Source organism: Patagioenas fasciata, chromosome 3 (genome assembly GCF_037038585.1).
Source record: "Patagioenas fasciata isolate bPatFas1 chromosome 3, bPatFas1.hap1, whole genome shotgun sequence".
NCBI classification, from domain to species: Eukaryota; Metazoa; Chordata; class Aves; order Columbiformes; family Columbidae; genus Patagioenas; species Patagioenas fasciata.
In genome coordinates this window covers 37,212,569-37,231,457 of record NC_092522.1, presented here as the reverse complement: position 1 = coordinate 37,231,457, position 18,889 = coordinate 37,212,569, and the positions used below count along the sequence as shown (strand labels likewise).

General features: G+C 39.1%; 1 protein-coding gene across 1 annotated transcript in view; it reads right to left on the bottom strand.

Annotated features, from left to right (window-relative positions):
• Positions 1 to 445: 445 nt before the first annotated feature.
• Positions 446 to 18,889, bottom strand: part of KCNK5 (potassium two pore domain channel subfamily K member 5) — a 38,433-nt gene continuing 19,989 nt past the window's right edge. Inside the window, exons 2-5 of the mRNA XM_065834922.2 lie at positions 9,329 to 9,440; positions 7,767 to 7,933; positions 6,461 to 6,629; positions 446 to 5,629 (exon numbers count right to left, since the gene is read on the bottom strand). Of these exons, the coding sequence (XP_065690994.1) occupies positions 4,809 to 5,629; positions 6,461 to 6,629; positions 7,767 to 7,933; positions 9,329 to 9,440 (1,269 nt within the window). The 3' untranslated portion in view covers positions 446 to 4,808. The remainder of the gene's footprint in view (positions 5,630 to 6,460; positions 6,630 to 7,766; positions 7,934 to 9,328; positions 9,441 to 18,889) is intronic.

The following is an 18,889-nucleotide window of genomic DNA, read 5'->3' as shown; positions in this document are numbered from 1 at the left end:
AGAAATATTGTCAAAATTCATAAACAGCTACTCAGTATTTTAATGTCTCTGACAAAAGATTCAGATAGTAGTTCTAACCCATTTTATTGTAGTACTGGTAAATTCTAACACTTTCTGTCTCAGTGCATCTTTAAAAACAGCCCCCTGAAAAAAAACATCCCCTCGAATAAACGGTGTTTATCTTTCAACAGCTGTCCAAAATCCTCATTGAATCCTACTTTTCTATGCTGTATCTAACTGAAGAACAAATGCTGCTGAACTGAAGCCATCAATACCCTCCAGAAGTGCAGGCACCTGCTTGCATAAGACAACTTGCTTTATCAGCTCCTTACCTTCGAGCTCTGAAGACCAGGACCAGTCTCAGCTGAGAGGTGCACTACCAGTGTAGTGAGTTGTTTAAATAAATCTATTTTCTTGATTGCCATTCTCCTCATGATAGAGAAGATAAATTGTAAAATTTTTATTGCAAAATATTAAAATAAATTACATTTTACAAAGACTTAGCAAATATTTACATACAGTGTGATTCCAGTGACAATTAGCAATGAAGAACAGACAGACAGGCATATTATGGAGTGGTAGGACTCAGAACTGTACAAACTTCAAAAGCCATATGAAAGACAAGCTCATTTTTTAAAGGTAAATCCATCACAAATGGAATAAATCCCACGAGGCACAAAAGTTACAAGTCTACAACAGAGTTCTTGTGTTTTTTCTATTTAAGTCAACAGACTTGTATATTGCTTTTTGCTCTCCTCATCAGTGATGTTTGTCTGTCTCTGTACATGATCTCCCAGATCAACTGGAGAGGAAAAAAAAAATCTCAACATATACAACTGTTTCACCATGGATCTGTTATCAGTCTATGGTTTTATTTCTGCATGTTTTGTGACATCCATTGCCAGCAACAGATTCACAAACCATTAATTCAGAAAAATTTAACACTTTTTGTATTTCCTCAGTGATTTCATACCAGTGTATCAGATGTGTTAGACTGCCTGCTGTAAGATATGTATCTGAAAATGATGCCCTTCTGGTAAAAATAGGCTTCAATAGCATATAAGACAAAACCAAGAAGTGTCACAATGATGGCGTGAAGGATGGGGTCACATCGTTCATAGCACTTAAAAGGATTTTTGTAGGAACAGACTTTTGTTGTCACATTTCAGGATTTTTTCATTTTAAAAAGAATTTAAAGTACTGGCTCTTCTTGGCAAAATTAGCAAATCTATATTGTGAAAATGGACCCATGCTTCACATGTGACTGGAAATACAATCTACTTGTAGGCAATAGCTATAAAGAAGAGTTTCTACTATTCCGTCCCTTCCTTATATGTGCTTTTAAGCTCTTCTTCTTCTTTTTAAAAATCCCCTTTCCTCTCTTTCTAGGAAGAGATCTGTCTCACCTATAAAACCAATTCCATAGCAGTAAGAGAGCTGTTAACATTATTGGTTAGCCAAGAAAATGTTTCCAGATTAACCAGATAATAGAAATAACTACAAACCCTACCAAGTAGCACTGGCGAATTCACTCAGAGGCACTTTTGGGGCTGATTAGCTCAAAATCCAGCCTGGACACCCCTCTAACTCACTACAGGTAAATCTGAAGACAGACAAAGCATTAATTTAAATCCCTCAAGGCAACTTCTTTTCTCAAGACATGGAAGACAGGCAAGCAAAAAGCTGTCTTGCTTAGCACTTCGGCAGTTCTGAGATGGCACCATAATTTTTCAAACCCTGGGAAATGGTACAGCTTTTTGGAGAGAGCCAGTATGAAAGCTCTGCGCCAACTAAACCCCTCCAAAACACTGAGAACAAGTAGGGCTTAGCGAGACAAATATGTGTTGGCCCCTGTGTAAAGAGGAATTTTTTCCCAGTGTTAGGATTACATTAAGGCACATGGTGGGATGTCTTGAGAAGAGTTTTGTGAGGTGTGATCATGCTTCCCCCCAAAAAAGTGGTAATATTGTACTTTGTTTTAATAAACTTAAACTATTACTTTAAATCCCATGAAACTTATTATGCATACATAGAGTCCATGCTGACTACACTGGAAAAGGCCAGAGGGACACATCTAACTTGATAATACGAACCAGATCCCATCCATTCTCAGCTCTGGCATACAAGTACACTTTGCTACAGAGAATGGAGTCTGGGTTCCAGTGTGCAACATCCCCTTCCAATCAAAGCAGCCCAGCCAAGTGTCTGGGTTGTATTATTTCTGTATTAAAGAGATTTTTTTTTTTTAATGAAGTTTGGACTATGCTTTTCTATTTCATGTACTTTCAGCAAACCTCTTCTCACTGTCCTGTAGCTTTCTATCTGTCACTAAAACTGTGATCTTTGCATCAATAATGGAAGACAAGTTGAAGGACAACAAAAGCTATATGGAGTGCTTTCTCATTTTCTTTTAAGTTAATGTGAACTTTTTTTAAACAACAGAAGGCTAGACTTGCTACACAAACATTCTGTGAATCATGCATGTAGTCTTACCTATCATTTCTTACAGTTAAAATGCATACTTGTGAACCACAATGCCTCAAATACATTAAATACTTGAAGAGTTTGGAGTCATTTTAAAATGATGAGGGTGGGGGTGTTTATTAGAAGTAAATTAGAATCTTATCAATAAGGCCTCTGCCTCTTTCCTGTCAGATATAAGTAAAATTCATCCAGACACCCCTGTTCCAAATAGCAGTAATAAAATTCTATTTCAAATTAGAATGTCTCTTCAGTGATATTATCATAAAATATGGATTAACTACCAAATCCAATTATGTAGATTACACATTTTTGCCAGTATAAGAGTTGGCCCTGGCCTTGTGTTCAGTTTGTTTGAAAAGATGTCATACACGTGGAAAACTCTGAAAAAAAGACTAGTCAAGACAGTTCCTTGTTTCATAGTAGATGACTTCAAAACTTCCCATCAACAGGCTACCCAGCCACAGTGCCAGTTTCCTGGATGCTCTTCTTCTTCTGTGGAAGAGGCCGGCAACTGAACCTGCAGCCCGTATTTGCAGTTATTACAAACAGTTAGTAATTAATAGTTAGCTTCGCAAGATTCCATAAGTTCTTCTTAAAGAGTTAGTGAGTCTGCCAGCACTATACTGAAAACAAGACTGAGACAACTTTTAACTGTTCACTGAACTTTGGAAACTTTTGGACATACTGGAATGACTTAAATTACTGTAAAACTAAACAGAACAGAGTTTGACATGTTAAGGTTCAAAAATCTTGGCTACTTTCTGTTCCAACTATGCTGGATACAACCAAAGTCAGTACCTTCTGCCAACTTGTAATCAAGAGCCTCATTTGAAAGAGTTGTCAGGGTTAAAGCATAGATATGGAAAAGGAAAGAAAAAAACTCCATGATATAATTTTCTTTGTAGCCAAAACAATTTGGGCATAAATGTAACGAAGAGACATACTTCCTTCTCAATGACAAGCCCATCTCCAAGGCAAAAGATAATACTTGCAGGAGCTTAGAGCCAAAGTTCTTTTTTAACAGTGCCTTACGGCCTTGAGTGACCTAATCACATCTCATTTCGCCGAAGATTTGACATTGCCCAGCCTTCCTGAAAGTGGGATAGAATAACCATTATATATGCACATAGGTCAAACTTTAAAAAGCAAAGTGTAATCAACTGTTTCAAAAATGATCTCTCATTCAAGTCTAGTCGGAAGTACCAAGACAGGGAGGGACATCACACAACAATACTGACTAACGCACCGCACAGATCAGCAGTGCGACAGGTCCCTTCTGACAGGCATCAGGGCATTTGGAGAATATCTGTGCCTCCCAAGGTGATTTTTTTCCTCAAAAGAACTATGTCAATAAAACTTCACCTGTACATAGATACTGTATAAGGTTCATTCAAGTATCTCCTCTAGGAAATGGGACAGTGGCAGGACACTTTCAACATTTAAAAAGTTCATTCCATCCTGCTTGTGCTCACACATGCTTTGTTCAACAGGTCTTCAGTCAGTTTAACAGTTCTGGGGCTGATGTGCAGTTTAGCAGCCCAATTGGCAAGCTTCATCCCAGATGATTCTTCCTTATTAGAAGACTCCTTCTTGATCCATTCCTTTGGAATTTTTAATTTGAATATTTTATTTATGAAATTATAATTCACTATAATTTGACAAGCACTGACATATTCTAGACAGATGTTTCAGAAGCTTCCTCCTCAGTCTGCCAGCGCACCTCAGCTCAGATCTACGTGTCCTGGTATTCCACCTAAAGTTTCTCATTAAGTACAACAAGTGGTTGCACCACTTTGGTTGTTTTTTTTTTTTTTTTTTGTGGTAAAAACTTAACAAGGGGCAACGCAAAAAAAAAAAGAAAAAAAAAAAGCAAACCCCTTGCTTTCATTTGTGATCAAAGCAGGATTCAAATCCAGGTTTTCAGAGGTGAAAGGCTACTGGAATAAAAGAACACATTTGATACCCGAAACAGTCTCTTTGGAACAGTATAGTTAACACTCCCAAACTAATTCCTCAATGAAATGCATAAATGTAGAACAGGTCCAGTGTATTAACTAGTCTTTTCCACTTTGTTCAAGAACCATAAAATCCCAAGAAGGAGGACTCCAAATTCAACTGTTATTTTACAAGTTTTTCAGATAAGCAGAGCTGATGGGCTCAGAAACCCACCTAGGATGGGAAAAGGACACTGGAGTTTACTAGTTTGGGACTTGCTTTTGTTTTCAAAGAGACAGGAGAAGCTGCAAAGACATGCTTTTCTCCTTGCTCTGTTAATTTGTTCAATATGCAGTGAACACTTTCAGAAAACCATTGTCAAATGTGCTTCACGTTGCAACCTTCACATTGTTTACTGTATTATACTCATTCATCAGTTGTTCATAAGGCACAGAAAGTTCTAGCTCGTTATTGGTAAAGGTAGATTCATCAGAGGATGGGAATTTTACCAGTTTTTTTGCAGTTTCAGATTCCTCTGCAAGATTATCATCCATGGAGGATTTTGACGTTTCCTCATCATCTGAAATGTCTTCCTCTTCATCATCATCTTCATTTACAAATGTTATATTAGCATTCTCAAATATTAAGGGTCGATAGTCTCTGGAATCCCACACTTCACCTTCTTCTTCACTAATCCTGTCTAGCTGGTTTACAAACAAGGTTCCCTCTAGAGGGCTGTCTCCAATAGATTTATCATGCAGGGGTCTCAGTACGTGACCATTTTGTATGTCCAGGGAAGCCTCATCATACTCAAATGACTCTGTCTTTGTGAAAGTCACCTGGACATCTATACTGGCATTCTGCATATTTTGTTTGCCATTTTCTACTTTAATAATTTTGTCATTGCTTGTCTTTAGGGCCTTCTTCCCAATTTGCTTAATAAGATCATTGTAGGTCTCTTCCTTCTTCGAAAGGAAGCTGAAAATGTTGACATCCTTTGAGGTACCCATTTGAAGGGGCTTTTTAGACCGAGGATGGTTGTCAAATGATTCTTTTCTTTTTTTCCTCCGTTTCTTGATTGCTTTGTGGACTTCCACGAACATACTGACTTTCCAGTTAACAAAGAGTGAAAGCCAAGCTAGTCCCAGATAGATCCATAACTCCACAAAATATCTGTAAAGGGCATGATAGTTTGCATCTGGATTTACACCTACAAAGAATTAAAAAGAAGAATATTACTCAAAGAGTTCTTACAGCTGATAAACCTTTGAAGTTATGACACTGAGAACTACTCCCTTCCACACTAACAGAGCCCAGTTGTTTGAACAGTGCTCTGAGAGGTGGTAAGTGGGGACCTGAAACTCTTCTAAAAGAAAAAGTTGATTCCACGTCTTCTACATATTGGCTGAGTGTATTCTGACCACTGGACTACAACATAAGATGACAGCATATTTACCTTCTCCTTATAAGCTATAAAAGTGAACATCTTCCTGTTTGAAAATTACAAGCCTTCTCCCTGCCACTGAGACATGGATATAGGCACCTTTCTTGAGAAACGGATTCGTAATTCCACTTAAAAGGACCATCTCTAAAGCCCTGAACAAGGCATTGGATATTAGAGAATAAGGCAGGGGAATTTAGAGAACAAGATTCAGGAAGGAGACACCAGCATGTTCAGCATTTCCTGTCGACTAGTTCTAGACAGCTGCACAAAGAGCCCTGCCCAATATTTATGCGTCCTTTTAAGTATACCAGATCCCACTCAAAGGTGCTTAACTATCCTGGTGGACAGGATAACACCTTACCTAAAATAGGGACCTGATCTTGGCTCCAGACTTAGCCAAATAAAGGCTTTAGGTATCTAAACCACGACTGAAGAGCCTTATCTAGTCCACTGGATCAGTACCAGCTTTAATTGAATCTTCTGTTTAGCAAAATGTTTTGGAAAAAGCTTAGAAAGCACCTTTTCAAATGAGAGTTTGAAAACAGAATCACCACATTATGCGTGCAGAGAAATAATGCACAAAATACAATTACTGACCAGCAACAAAATCTCCAAATCCTATGGTGGTGATAGTGATGAATGAGAAATAGAGGCCTTCAATGTAATCCCATCCTTCAGTCACCATAAAGACAAAGGGAGGAATAACCAGATGAACCAAGACACCCCAAACAATGAAAATAGCTGTGCATGTGATTTGTGCTTTCCTCTGTAAAGAAAGAAGAAGAAAAAATAATCAGGGAAAGAACTCCAAATTTTCTTTTTTCCATCCATTGCATGAAGCATTATCTGATAATAGCAGACATTTCAGAGTTTAGTGCTAACAGTTTATCTACCATAACTAAAAGTCACGGACTAAAGTAAACACACAACTATTTTTTTTCCTCTGTGCAGAACTCACTATTCTTACAACTACTTGCTCAAATGGGTTTATTTCCTCATATTTTTCTTTCACACTCTTGAAAAGTTCAAGGAGCTCCTGATGTTTTATAAATAGGCATGGGATACAGACATAGCACTCCAGTCTAAAAAGCAGTCAGTTCCTCTGATTTCCTTTTATTAATTTGAGTATAGAGGATCAGAAGTGTTTAAGATGCTTCTCCCTTATTTATGCCTCCTACCCTTTGCCACTCATGCAACCTCTGCACAAAGTTGCACACACATTTCACAATAATTTTCTGTACTTTCTTCTCAGGTGCTGAACTGAGAAAGTTCTTGCTCTGTTTCTGAAACCAAGACCTAAACCAGTCCTACTGTCCTGCAGGCAGCATGGCCCTGCATTGCCTCCCATCTCTGTAGAGAGTCAGAACTAAGATAGAACCTATTCAGGTTGGGGGGGAGAAGGGAACACCAAAAAAAAGAACACAAGTGACCACAAACAAACAAAAAAAAAAACCCCCACAAGGCAGTAACTCAGAACAAAACATTTTCCAGTTGGTTCACTGCACAGCAGGAACTACTTGTGCTAGCACAGAAGGTGGGAACAAAGCAGGACAGCTTACTTCTGTGCCAGAGGAGCGTGCATGGAATGTCTGTGAAATGGAGCCTCACCTACATTTGTCCTACAGGTTTCTAATGTAAGGAGATAAATTCTCTATAGAAACTACAAGATCTATATTTAATAGCAAAGGTTTCTACAAGATCTCATTTTGCTAAAACTTCTTGCAGAACTTATGTATCAGACTCAGTCCCTCTTTTCAGTTATTTCTATGCAACAACATTTCGGAAAATTCATATTTGTGCAAGTATTCATTTACTACCACGATTAGCAGGTAAGTTAAGAATTGTAAGCTTAATTCATGCATCAAAAATACATAGCATGAGGGTAAACAAGAGAGGGCCTTACCAGGCTTACTCCTCTTTTCGTCAGAAACTGGCCCAGCCTCTTGGCACGTCCTCCAAAGAACTTCCCCAGAGCACTGATCCACGTCAAGCAGAGAGGAACTCCAAAGAGCCCATAAAATATGCAGAAGAGACGCCCAGAGGGTGTCTTTGGAGAAACATTTCCATAACCTAAAAGAAGAGGTAAGTACAGTGCACAGCGTGTTCTTGTTGCAGAGAATTCAAGGCAATTCTACCTATGCACAAAACAACATTGCGTGGGCTTCTGCTGTATCAGATGCTGTTTACTTCACCAGTTATAAGAGCTTTACTCCAGCTGCTTATCTTCTGAATCTGGACGCCTTCCAGTTCTGCTCTAGCAAACGTATGTTCCATTATTGCAGGCTGAGGGGATTACTGCATTTTAAGTGTTTCCTAGATTTACTGCATCTTGACAGGATGAGAGAAATATGAAATAAAGCTCATCTCAAAGCTTCTAGTATGATTCCCCAACCTTAAGTAGCACTGCTAAAAATTTGATTGAACCACTTCTATAGAATAAAAGCTCAAAATTCACCCTGAAGCTAGCTTCCATGTAAAAGATCCACTATACACATTTCGGTTGTGACATAGCAAGGTGTTTCAACTCAGTTTAGTTTTTTGCTGGTCACAGAGCCCAACAGGGCATTACGAACTCAGGCTCTAAAACCAGTAGCCTATTTTCTGAACCTCTGCCAGAGCCTTCTTATTTAGGTGTGTTCCTGACTTCCTCCTTCAACTTTTTGTCATAACTTAAAAGCTGTGTATTGCGAGTTTCAAATAATAAAGAAAACCACAGTACTGCATATGGTTCAACAGTAAGACTTCCATTTCTGTATGCCTCCAGCCCTCTCTGGTTGTTTTGCTTTCCTGTTTTTTTGCACTGTAGGTGCAGCAAGGGTACAGTAACATTACGTAGCAACTATTTTTCTGTAAGAGCAGAAGGCAGATAATATTGAGCTCTGAAAATTTGTATATCAAATGAGGAAGAAGTCTTTCAATGCAGAGGGTTTTATAAGCACAAATCAGTAGTGAGATTCAGAAGACATTTGTTATACTTTTTCTTCCTTAAGAGATAGATAAAAAAAATCTAGATTGTTCTGCCAGACAAGAACACTGATAATTCAGTAGCTTAAGAAGATGCACAAGTGTAACAGGACAGCTATAGAAAAACCTCACATGCTCCTGCTTTTAAGTATTAGTTTAATGGAATGTTTTATAGTGATTTTGTTTTGGGATTTTATGATTTGGAAACTTAAGTGCATGAATTAATAGAACTGGAATGACTCCAGTCATCCCCAACAGCACCTTGAATCAGTTACTTATTGGAAAGGAACACATTTCTCTTCTGTATACCCACGAAAAGAGTGCCAATTTTTTTTTTTCCCTGTATGATCCTGCAAGTGAACACGCACTCTAGGCAAGTCCAGCCATGGCGACTTTATTCAGTGGCTAGTTTGACACATGAACGACATAAACAGAAGAGTATAAACACACTAGACCATAAAGAAAACTGCAGTTAGTAAAGCTGACATAATAGATATCTACCGATTGTAGTGATCACAGTAGCAGCAAAGATCACAGCGTTAGGCCAATTCCAGTTGTTGAAAGTATTGTTCCCAGTGATGGCAACCCCCTGTCCAGCAGCATTCGACACAACCTGCAAGAAAAGAGTTTAGAGTCATTCTTGGAAAATCCTGTCAGCCTGAAAATGTGTCTGTCCCTCTCAGGTTTTCCCCATTTGTTCATAATTTCAAAATAGTCACTCAAGTTTTTGTGAAGGCTAGCCTAGTATATTCACTTAACAATTTTATGCAATATTAAAAACTTATTTCACCTAGGAAAAAGTAGTGCAGGTGCTCTAACATTTAAATAAGGGGGTTTAATTAGATAAGCTTTTACTTGATTTACCAGTTTAACCCAAATGGATCTCTTCCAGAGACCAAATACACTCCTCCAGACTGAACTAATATTTAACCTCCAGTGCAGTTCTTGAATTTTGTTTAATACTAGGCACATCCTAAGAACTACTATCCATTTCAAAACATGGTTACATGCCTCATCTTGACTTGGGCTTGAGCACGACGTCATAGAACTCTTGGCAAAGCAAGTGTGATTAATGTTAATTCACCTGCTGTCCCTAGCAAAGTCAAACTATTGACAAGATAATGTAAAACTGTACTTTTCAAGGGCAAATTAACACTTTTCCAAAGTATCTCATGCAGTAAGACTCTAATAATTGTCCTTGAACCAGGCCCCTTTCTTGACCCATCTTTGAATCTACTGTGCAAAGTAGATGAATGCAAAGCACTTGTTTGCAATGTTTTAGGGAAGCAAGAGTAGTTATTGGCATTTCCACAGATTCAGCAAGTCAATTTTTTAACATCTGGTCAGGGATTCAGGCGCTCAAGAATTATTAACCATCTACACCTTCTATATGACAGGACTTGAAAGACCCCGTCTGCCCTGCCTTTCCAAAACTAGATGGTAGAAAATGCATCCGATAAAAAAAACTAATTACTATTTAGTGCAGAAAGTCACAGTTTCAGATCAAAAGCATGCGTCTTCCTGATTCTGACACATATTTCTACCTCCCCAAAGTACAAGAGAAAAGTGATTTATCATATCCTAGAAATTGCTAGTTATTTAAATCTTTGGTCTGTCACTCCTCCATGCTACAGTTAAAGCCTTCCCAGGTTACTCTGTTTTTTTTCCCTTCAGTGTAAACCTTCAGTAACTGTTGAAAACAAAAACTATCTTGAGCTAAATGCCTAAAATTGGAGTTTTTTTTTTTTTTTTTTTAAATAATAAACATGACAGGTGAGGTTCATCTTAAAGTTGTAAGAACTTATAGAGGTACCTCCAACCAACTCTTCCTTCCCTCCTCATCCCTTCCTTCCTTCCTACTTGATTAAGATCTGATCTTGGACCCAGCAGACTCAACACAAAGTTCAATCATTACTGAAAACATACACACAAGTTCACACAAGTCTTAATTATTCTTGAGACTTATTACATATCACCACCCTCCTGTAATAAAAATGCCCTCAAAGTGAATGTATTGTGCATATACAAGATGCAAACAATTTAATTAAAAATGCACTTTCAACATACAAGCTATTACAGAAGATAAAAGGAGAAGCATTGAAAGTGAATGAAGGCACAGAACTAGATTTTTCTCCTGGTAAACTCAATGTGTGTGCAAAATTGCATGCAGCGTCTTTCCACACCCTACAGGCTCTGGATAGAAAAGCATAGAGAGTTCTCACCACAGCAGTCTTTTGTCAGAAGAAAGTAGCCTTGAAATGAGAAGTAGCTCTAAAATAGGCAGGTCAAAAGCAGGCAAGTAAACACACAATGCCATCACCTTCCAGAAACAATATACGAAGCAGCTACTATGCATCACAAGAGTTCTTCTGAGTAGAGACGAATCAAAGCAACATCACCCATTTCTGCTATGGTCTGCAGATGAACTTCCTGAAAGTCCCAAAGGACAACCAAAGCACCCAGCAGACACACTCTATGATCTATTATCCCTGAAAAGATGCCTTGACTTCTTCCACTGCCCAGCAACACTGCACTACATGTTACATCAAACACCAGTTCTCTGGTCATTTTTCATGCTGTAAGTGAACTTGGATTTTTTTTTTTATTATTATTGTTATTTCCTCACAGGGCAACTGATCTCATAAGAGACACACTGAGGTATCTGTTTCCATTGTCACTGGGCCATTATCTCATTGCATTACTCCACCTTCAGACTGAGCTAATGAGCTCAGTTTCCCAGTACATACAGTTATGTTCAGATTTGCCAGCACTTCAGGTCTGGAGGTGTGAAGGGAGCCCACAGCCACAGGGAAGGAGCTGCTGGACTGAGGAGCACACTGCTGCCTTTCACACCCAGGCAGTTCACATTTTGGGGGAGAGATGGCCAGCTCTCCCAGTTACATAGAGAATCAGAGATACTCTCCAGCCAAAGCTGCCACCCTCTTCCTGTCCCTATTTGCACACAGCTGTTATTAGCACATAATGACCTCCTATCTACAGTCTAGTCTTTTAAGTTACTTTACGCCTGCAATAAGCCTGAATGCACGCTATGCATCCCAGCTGCACGAACAAAGATGGTCACAAAACATGTTTAGATAGCTTTGGTGCAGTGGGAAATAGATGGTAGCTGCTTTCCAAGGAGCGTAACTTTTGCCCATATTGAAATAATCAAATATTTTGGCTTCAACAAAACACTGTGAGGGGACACTATACAACCGAACTGCAATTTTTTTCTTGGTAAATCTGTAAGGCAATGTCAGAGATGCCTTTCATATGCTAGGATACAGAATGTCCCACGTTGCCTGTGCTGAATTTCTTAATCTACAGAAAATTTGCTCCAAAAAGTCTTTGGATGGGAAAATAGGAGGCAAGGAGGGAAAGGAATAAGAGGGTAAATGGTGCAAATGTTACTAATATCTTGAAAGATGTCATTTAGAAAATACCTTTCCAAGTATGACCAAATTCAAAGGCTGAAAATGGTTAGCTAACTATTAATTTACACATTGCCTTAGACCCAATCTCATGACAGTTTTTACTGATAAAGGCAGGACTTTCTTTTCAGTCAAATGACTCCTGCTTGACAGGAATCAAACCCCTTCTTCTCCCTCATTCCTTATCACTCCAATTCTGCACTTTAGCAAAGAAAAAAAGGAAAAGAAGATCTAAAGTCCCTGGAGCTATTGCTGAAAGTAAACAGATTTGCAATTGCAGAAGGAGATTTAAGACACAGGTAAAACTAATACATTTTCTGATTACATTAACACAGGTAGAAAGGGAATGCCATTTGAACATCATCAAAGAGACAATTAGCTCCATTTGCAGGTGCTTCCCTACAGACACATCCCAGCACAGCTGTAGTACAGCCTTGTGTTTCCTGGGCTTGGTGACATTTTTATTATCCTTATGACAAGCAGGTTCACTCAAGATTTACCAGATATCCAAGAGCTAGTTGTTAAATCTTCTCTATCTTGGGCAAAAGAGAGGAGTTTCTCTCAGATGCTTTGGGCACATGCCACTTGTGTTTCCCTACATAAGGAACAGTAGGGCTGGAAAGTTCTCAAAACCAATTTGGAAATAGCAAGAAGCAGCCTTGACCCACATAGGTGTTACAGATATGTTCCTACCTCTATTTATTCTACTTCTCCATTTTCTGCTGGGAGTAAGACCAGAACAAACAAGGTTTTCCCAAACTGGCCTGTCAAGGTTTGCTAGGATGAGTCTCTATGGTGGCTTTAAAGCTTGCAGTAGTCAGCAGACCGATCTTAGTCACCCTTGACTTTTTATTAGCAGGAGGGATGTCTAAGTTTGAAATTTGATCAATACCACTGCCAGGTAAAACAGTTCACAACAGACTTACATTTATTCCCTGTAGAAGTAATGCAAGGGTCCAAAGCAAAGAGAACAAGGCACATTGGACAGCACCTCCAAGTGAGCTTTATCATAACTAAGTATGTGGTATATGCCATTTTACTTTGGATTCTTGGCCTTCAGAAGAGGGAAAAATGGGACAAAACTACCACGTTCTGCCTCTGTAAGCATGGAAAAGTACACAAGGCTTTGTTTTATTTTGACAAAAAATAAGAAAATATTATTTTCCACCCTCCCTTCAGGTATTTATATACATTGATAAGATCCCCCTGAGCCTTTTCTTCTTCAGGCTGAACAGTCCCAGCTCTCTCAGCCTTTCCACATAGGAGGACTGGAGCAACTTCAGTCCCTTGATCATCTTAGGGACTCAATGCTGGACTCTCTCCAGCACACCCTATGTCTCTTCTGTATTATACCACAGGTGTGGTCTCACCAGTACAGAGTAGAGGGGAAGGATCACCTCCCTCAACCTCCTGGCAATGCTTTGCCTAATGCAATCTAGGATGTCTTTAGCCACCTTTGCTGCAAGGGCACGTTGTTGGGTCTTATTCAACTTGATGTCCACCAGAACCACAGGTTCTTTTCTGCAAAGTTGCTTTCCAGTTGGGTGCGCACCAGTATGTACTGGTATGGGGAACCACACACAGTGACTTTATCCTAAGAGCTAAGGCCTCAAAGACAGTTGCAATACAGGTTGTGCATATCAGGTAGGAATAATTTTGTATTTCGAATGAAATCCTAGACACTTTAATAAGGATTAGCTTGGTCTGATAACAATGAGCAACAGGAAAGAAAAAGGACTTCTGAGCTACCTATGGCCAGATAGACCAAACTCAAGACATGAGACAAAAACCAGGTCATATAAATCAGAACAACAGATCTTGCTCCATAGGCACCCTGTTACATACAAGAATAGCAGCCAGATACCGGTCAGCGCCAGGTCTCTTTTGAGGAGGATGAACCCTCCCACGTTATTCAAAGCATTCCCTGGAGACGTGACACGTAAGTCTGATGGTAGTTTTAAGCTTCTCCCAGTGGTATGAACAATTCTCTTTCACAAAAGCTAAACGTTGCTCCATAAGAGAGAGATGTAATTGAACTATTATGCCTGAAATCAGAACCAGTGGCTTTCATTCTACTCTCACGAGTATTACCATGTACATAAAGGACAATCACAGCTGGCTGCTGAATCCCAAAGCAGAGTCCATTAAAGCAATAACTGATGCATCCTTTCAGGGCTTTGTCCCCACCTCTGACTCTGAAGGAAAATGGCATAATTTTGCTTCTTTCTCAAGCCCTTTTATCGAGGACGTAAAGATTTAATGCATAGAAAAAACACTGAGAATTACAAATCTATCAAAAACTTTAGAGACTTTCCTACAAGGAATCAAGCTTCAACAGCAATCTCTGCTCATGTTGACATCCAAATCTTTTATACAATTTGAAGAAACTAGAAAGGTCTGCAGTAGTTATCTAGTCATGGGTACATGCAATACTGACAATTTAGTCAATCATAATCAAATTGTTCAGAGCAATAAAGTTTAATGTATAATATGAGATGAAACTCTAAACTGCTGTTCATCTTTAAGCAGATTTTCATTTTAACCAAGTCCAGCAGCAGCAAAGCAAAACAAATAAGTGAAGTGGTACAAGAAACTGTATGGACATTTTTCATGGCTTTTGAAATAAATAAAAGGCTTAAAAGTAATTCCTAAGTTACTTTAAAAAGAAATTTTAAAAAAATCCATGCCATGTAAACTGTACACTCTTCTATTTGTCCCTCATGGTTTTTACAGTTACCTAGGTTTTCTGGCTCAAGCTATAAAGTTACAGTAGCAGTCAGCTGTTTATCATAATCACATATTTAAATATAATCAAAACATATTTAATTGTCAATGTTTATCTCGCCAATAAAAAAAAAAATTGAGTCACACATTAAGACTTCCAGGTCAGATATACATTACAAGGTTCTGTTCACCTAGACAATATTGTCTCAGGATATGTAAATAAAGAGCAAAGAAGCCCTCTCAGTCAGTATCCCTTTTGAAGGAAAAAAAGCCTGTGGGTGGTTGCAGCTAGATGGACAGAGTAACATTCTCATACTTACCATGCAGACAGGCAACACAGTGGCCATGGCCAGAAATTTCCTGCCCTGTTGGCATACTGCACTTTGACATCTGAAAAGCATATGAAAAGCAGCAGAAGCCACTTCACAGTCTGAGTCTGTAAGTACTTTACGGCTAGATCAAAAGTAGCAGATTCATGGTCAAACTGGGAATATATTAACCCTGACTGACAGCTGTCAGCACTAATCTATTGAGTAAGTTTGTGTGTCTAGTTGTTAAACAGCAAATATATATTTAATATAATAATAAATGCTATTATCTATTGTTTTGAGTTATAGTAGGAAGTAAAAAAAAAAAGAAAAAAGAGATTTAAAGCCAACTGCCTTCTCCCCAGCCCTACAATGTGTCCTGACTGAATGAAGGATACTGCCCACCAGAGAAAATATTTTCCTTACTAGAGTGTCTTGGCAGCTTGGGGCTTGGGTAACAAAAGGCAAGGAGAAGCCAACTATGCAACTGATGTTTCTACCAATGAGTAACAAACCTTCCCCCACGATTACTTTTTATGTCTAGATATGAGCTGTATACATGTACTGATTTATTTAAGTTTTCTGTTTCAGTTCTCCCAAACCTCCATATTAACCTATATATTCTTGAAACTAAAATAGTTCACCTCTCTTCCCAGCCTTTACTTCCGAAGAGAGCTGCACTAATGTTAAGAAAATGTTGCTGTGCCACGATGCTCACTTCGGTAACCAGAGACACAACGTGGCAGAGCTGCAGAGAGATGAGAGAATACACATAAGGCTAAACGATTTCATGAAGGTAGCGGAAAAAGCATCTATTCCAATGTCATCTTCATGCGGGCTGCTATCCACATGTCTGTCCACAGAGAAATTAAAGCTCACTACTTCTTCGAGAGAAAAAAAATCACTTCGAGAACTAGAATGCAAAAAAACCCACAGCCAGGAATACAAAACAGCAGCACCTTAGTAGGACACGCATATGTCTGGCAGCCACTTGGCACCTGGCACATTTAGTACATCACCGGTTCAAGGCAAGAGTTCTCAGGGAGGGATGGTAGGAACTACCCACCCCTTCAGAGCAGCTCCAGTTCACCAGAAAAGCATACACTTGTGGTTCCTGCCATGCTTTTTTTCCTCTTCCCATTCCCAGTGTAATGACAGGCTTACTCTGATTGCTCACTCTGAGTTCCCAGCGGACCGAGACGTGCTGGCATATGACCAGGACCATTGCACGGGGCCAGGCGAACAAGCCTTTCGGGCTGCCCAGCCACTTGACAGTCTCTGCACGACTACGCCGAGCAGCAGGACTTCGGCTAGCTGACCTCTCATTTCCCCCTTAGCATTATCTGCGTTCGCAATACGAATTTCATGTTTGTCAGGACAAGAACCATGCCAGATGTAGAAAGAAGTCTTTCAGCTGAGTCCTGGATTTCCTACTTCACCGCTGCGGGGAATGGTTTGCGACCTTTTTTGTAGAAAGAAAAATAAGACAAGTGAACCACATTGTCTCGGTCTAACAGGCAACACCCCTGTGTCTTGCTAACCTGTGAAAGTTTTACTGTCCTTTACTGACCTATGCAGAAAGTTGAGTTGGAAGGTGGTTGGGGCAAGAGGTGCAGGATATGAGTCAGCAGCACCTGCATGAGAAGGACGGTGGGATTTAGTAAATTCCACATTTATTAAAGAGGACATCAGTTGGCTACATAAGTCTGATTCCGGCTCAACAAAGCATGTAGGAGTGAATCCACAGTTGATTCAACTGCTCTGCATGGCATTTCTTCCAACTTGGCTTATACTAAGAGTTGTGAGGCTCTCCAAGACTCTCAATAACCTTAGAACTTGTATAGTCTATTTTAACAAGAGTGAAATTTGAGGGGAAAATAGCTTGTTTCTAATAGCACAATGGGGTTATGGCCAGTACCTACCTACCACAAAGCCAAAGTTGAAACTGAGACAAAAAATTGGAAATAGTCATTGAGGGAACAATGTTAACTTTTACTTCTAAACTAATAAAAATTCCACAACCCTCCTGCTTGGTGTTGACAAATAAATAATAAACCTAACCAAAAGCATGTATGAACATTACCCAAAGAGCTAGAGAGATAGTTACAGGTATGCAGGATTCCTTCCCCCTTATCTATGAATTGAACTAGAACAAAAATAAAAATCAGACCCTGGAAAGCAAGTGTTAGTCCCAGCGTTTACATTCCTACAGAGATCAACTACAAATGGTGGGGGCGAATTTTTCCCCTTGCTGTCATACACTGCATTTACAAAATGGTTGATTAAGTGTTATTGCAAGTAAAAACATATTTTGCATTTTTGATCAACAGTTTAATCTTAAAATACAGTTCCTATCAAAGGGCAAACTTTTGAAAACTCCCACTTGGGAAAAAATATTCTGGCAAAATATGGGTTTACATACTTCAGAGGAGGGTTTTCTTTCCAGCAATAGCAAGATTTAATCCAGAATGAGATGGTATTTTCACACTCCTACTAAAACAGCAGATAAAATGTTATCTTGTCAGTTTTCCACAGTCCTCAGAAAAAGGAGAACTTTAAGTTCTCAACTCTTCTTAACCACTTCAACATATCTGTGTCAGTGTTGGGTGGGGTTTTTTTGCCTGTTTTTTTTTTCCTTTCAATTATAAGTTACTGAAATTTGCTAAAAGTGACTTTAAACAACCTACCGGTATCTTAGCATTCAAAATACAAAGGTACATACATAGGTCAAGTCCACTGTAGATACCACGTTTTATCCAAAAGATTGTAAACTAGATTGACCTTCCTCTGCAGAGAAAGTTTAGCTAGTCTTACTGATTCTTCATTTACTCAGGCAACTTTTCAATGTTCCATTCTATTCATGCAACAGTGCTTCTATAAAGGAATTACAGAATCAAGGCACTCTATTGCTTTCCCTTCACTGCACTTAACTTTGGTCTGTCAGCAACTTGGACTTCCATCTAAGCATACCTTCTCTTACCTAACAGAGCCTCCAGCACATGCCACTTCATACTGAGCTGTCCCTACATCTAAGCCTGATATTTAGAGAATGCACGTAAATACATGCCTGGTTTTTCACTTTGCATAGTTGTGTTATGTAACAGGACAGCAAACCAGACATCGTTTGTGTCTGTTAATTTAGAATACAGCACGCCCAGATGGCTTTTGACAGGAGTCCTGGTCTTGATTTCTTAATTAGGCTATTTTGTCACAAATGTTTATTGCTGGGCTTTTTTTTAATTATTGGGGAAACTCCTGTTCCTAGACTTAAATGTGCCTATCACTATTTTTTTTTCCCTTTTAAAGCAGCCTTGCTAGTTTTATTAGATGGAGAAAGCACAGAGTGGAATACGTTGTCTTGTACTGAACTTTGAAACCAGATTCTAATGAAAGTAATTAAGTATACGCTACAAAGAAAGCCATGGATTAGAGCTGCAGATTCCTTTAAATTTACTGATTAGCCAGGAAAGCAGAACAGGCTGTCTAGCAAGAACACCTGAAGATCACAGCACTAAACACGGTTAGGCATACAAGATAATACAAAATGCAGAGAAACACCGAAACGGTCTTTAGCAGAGGAAAGATACGCAACTAAATAT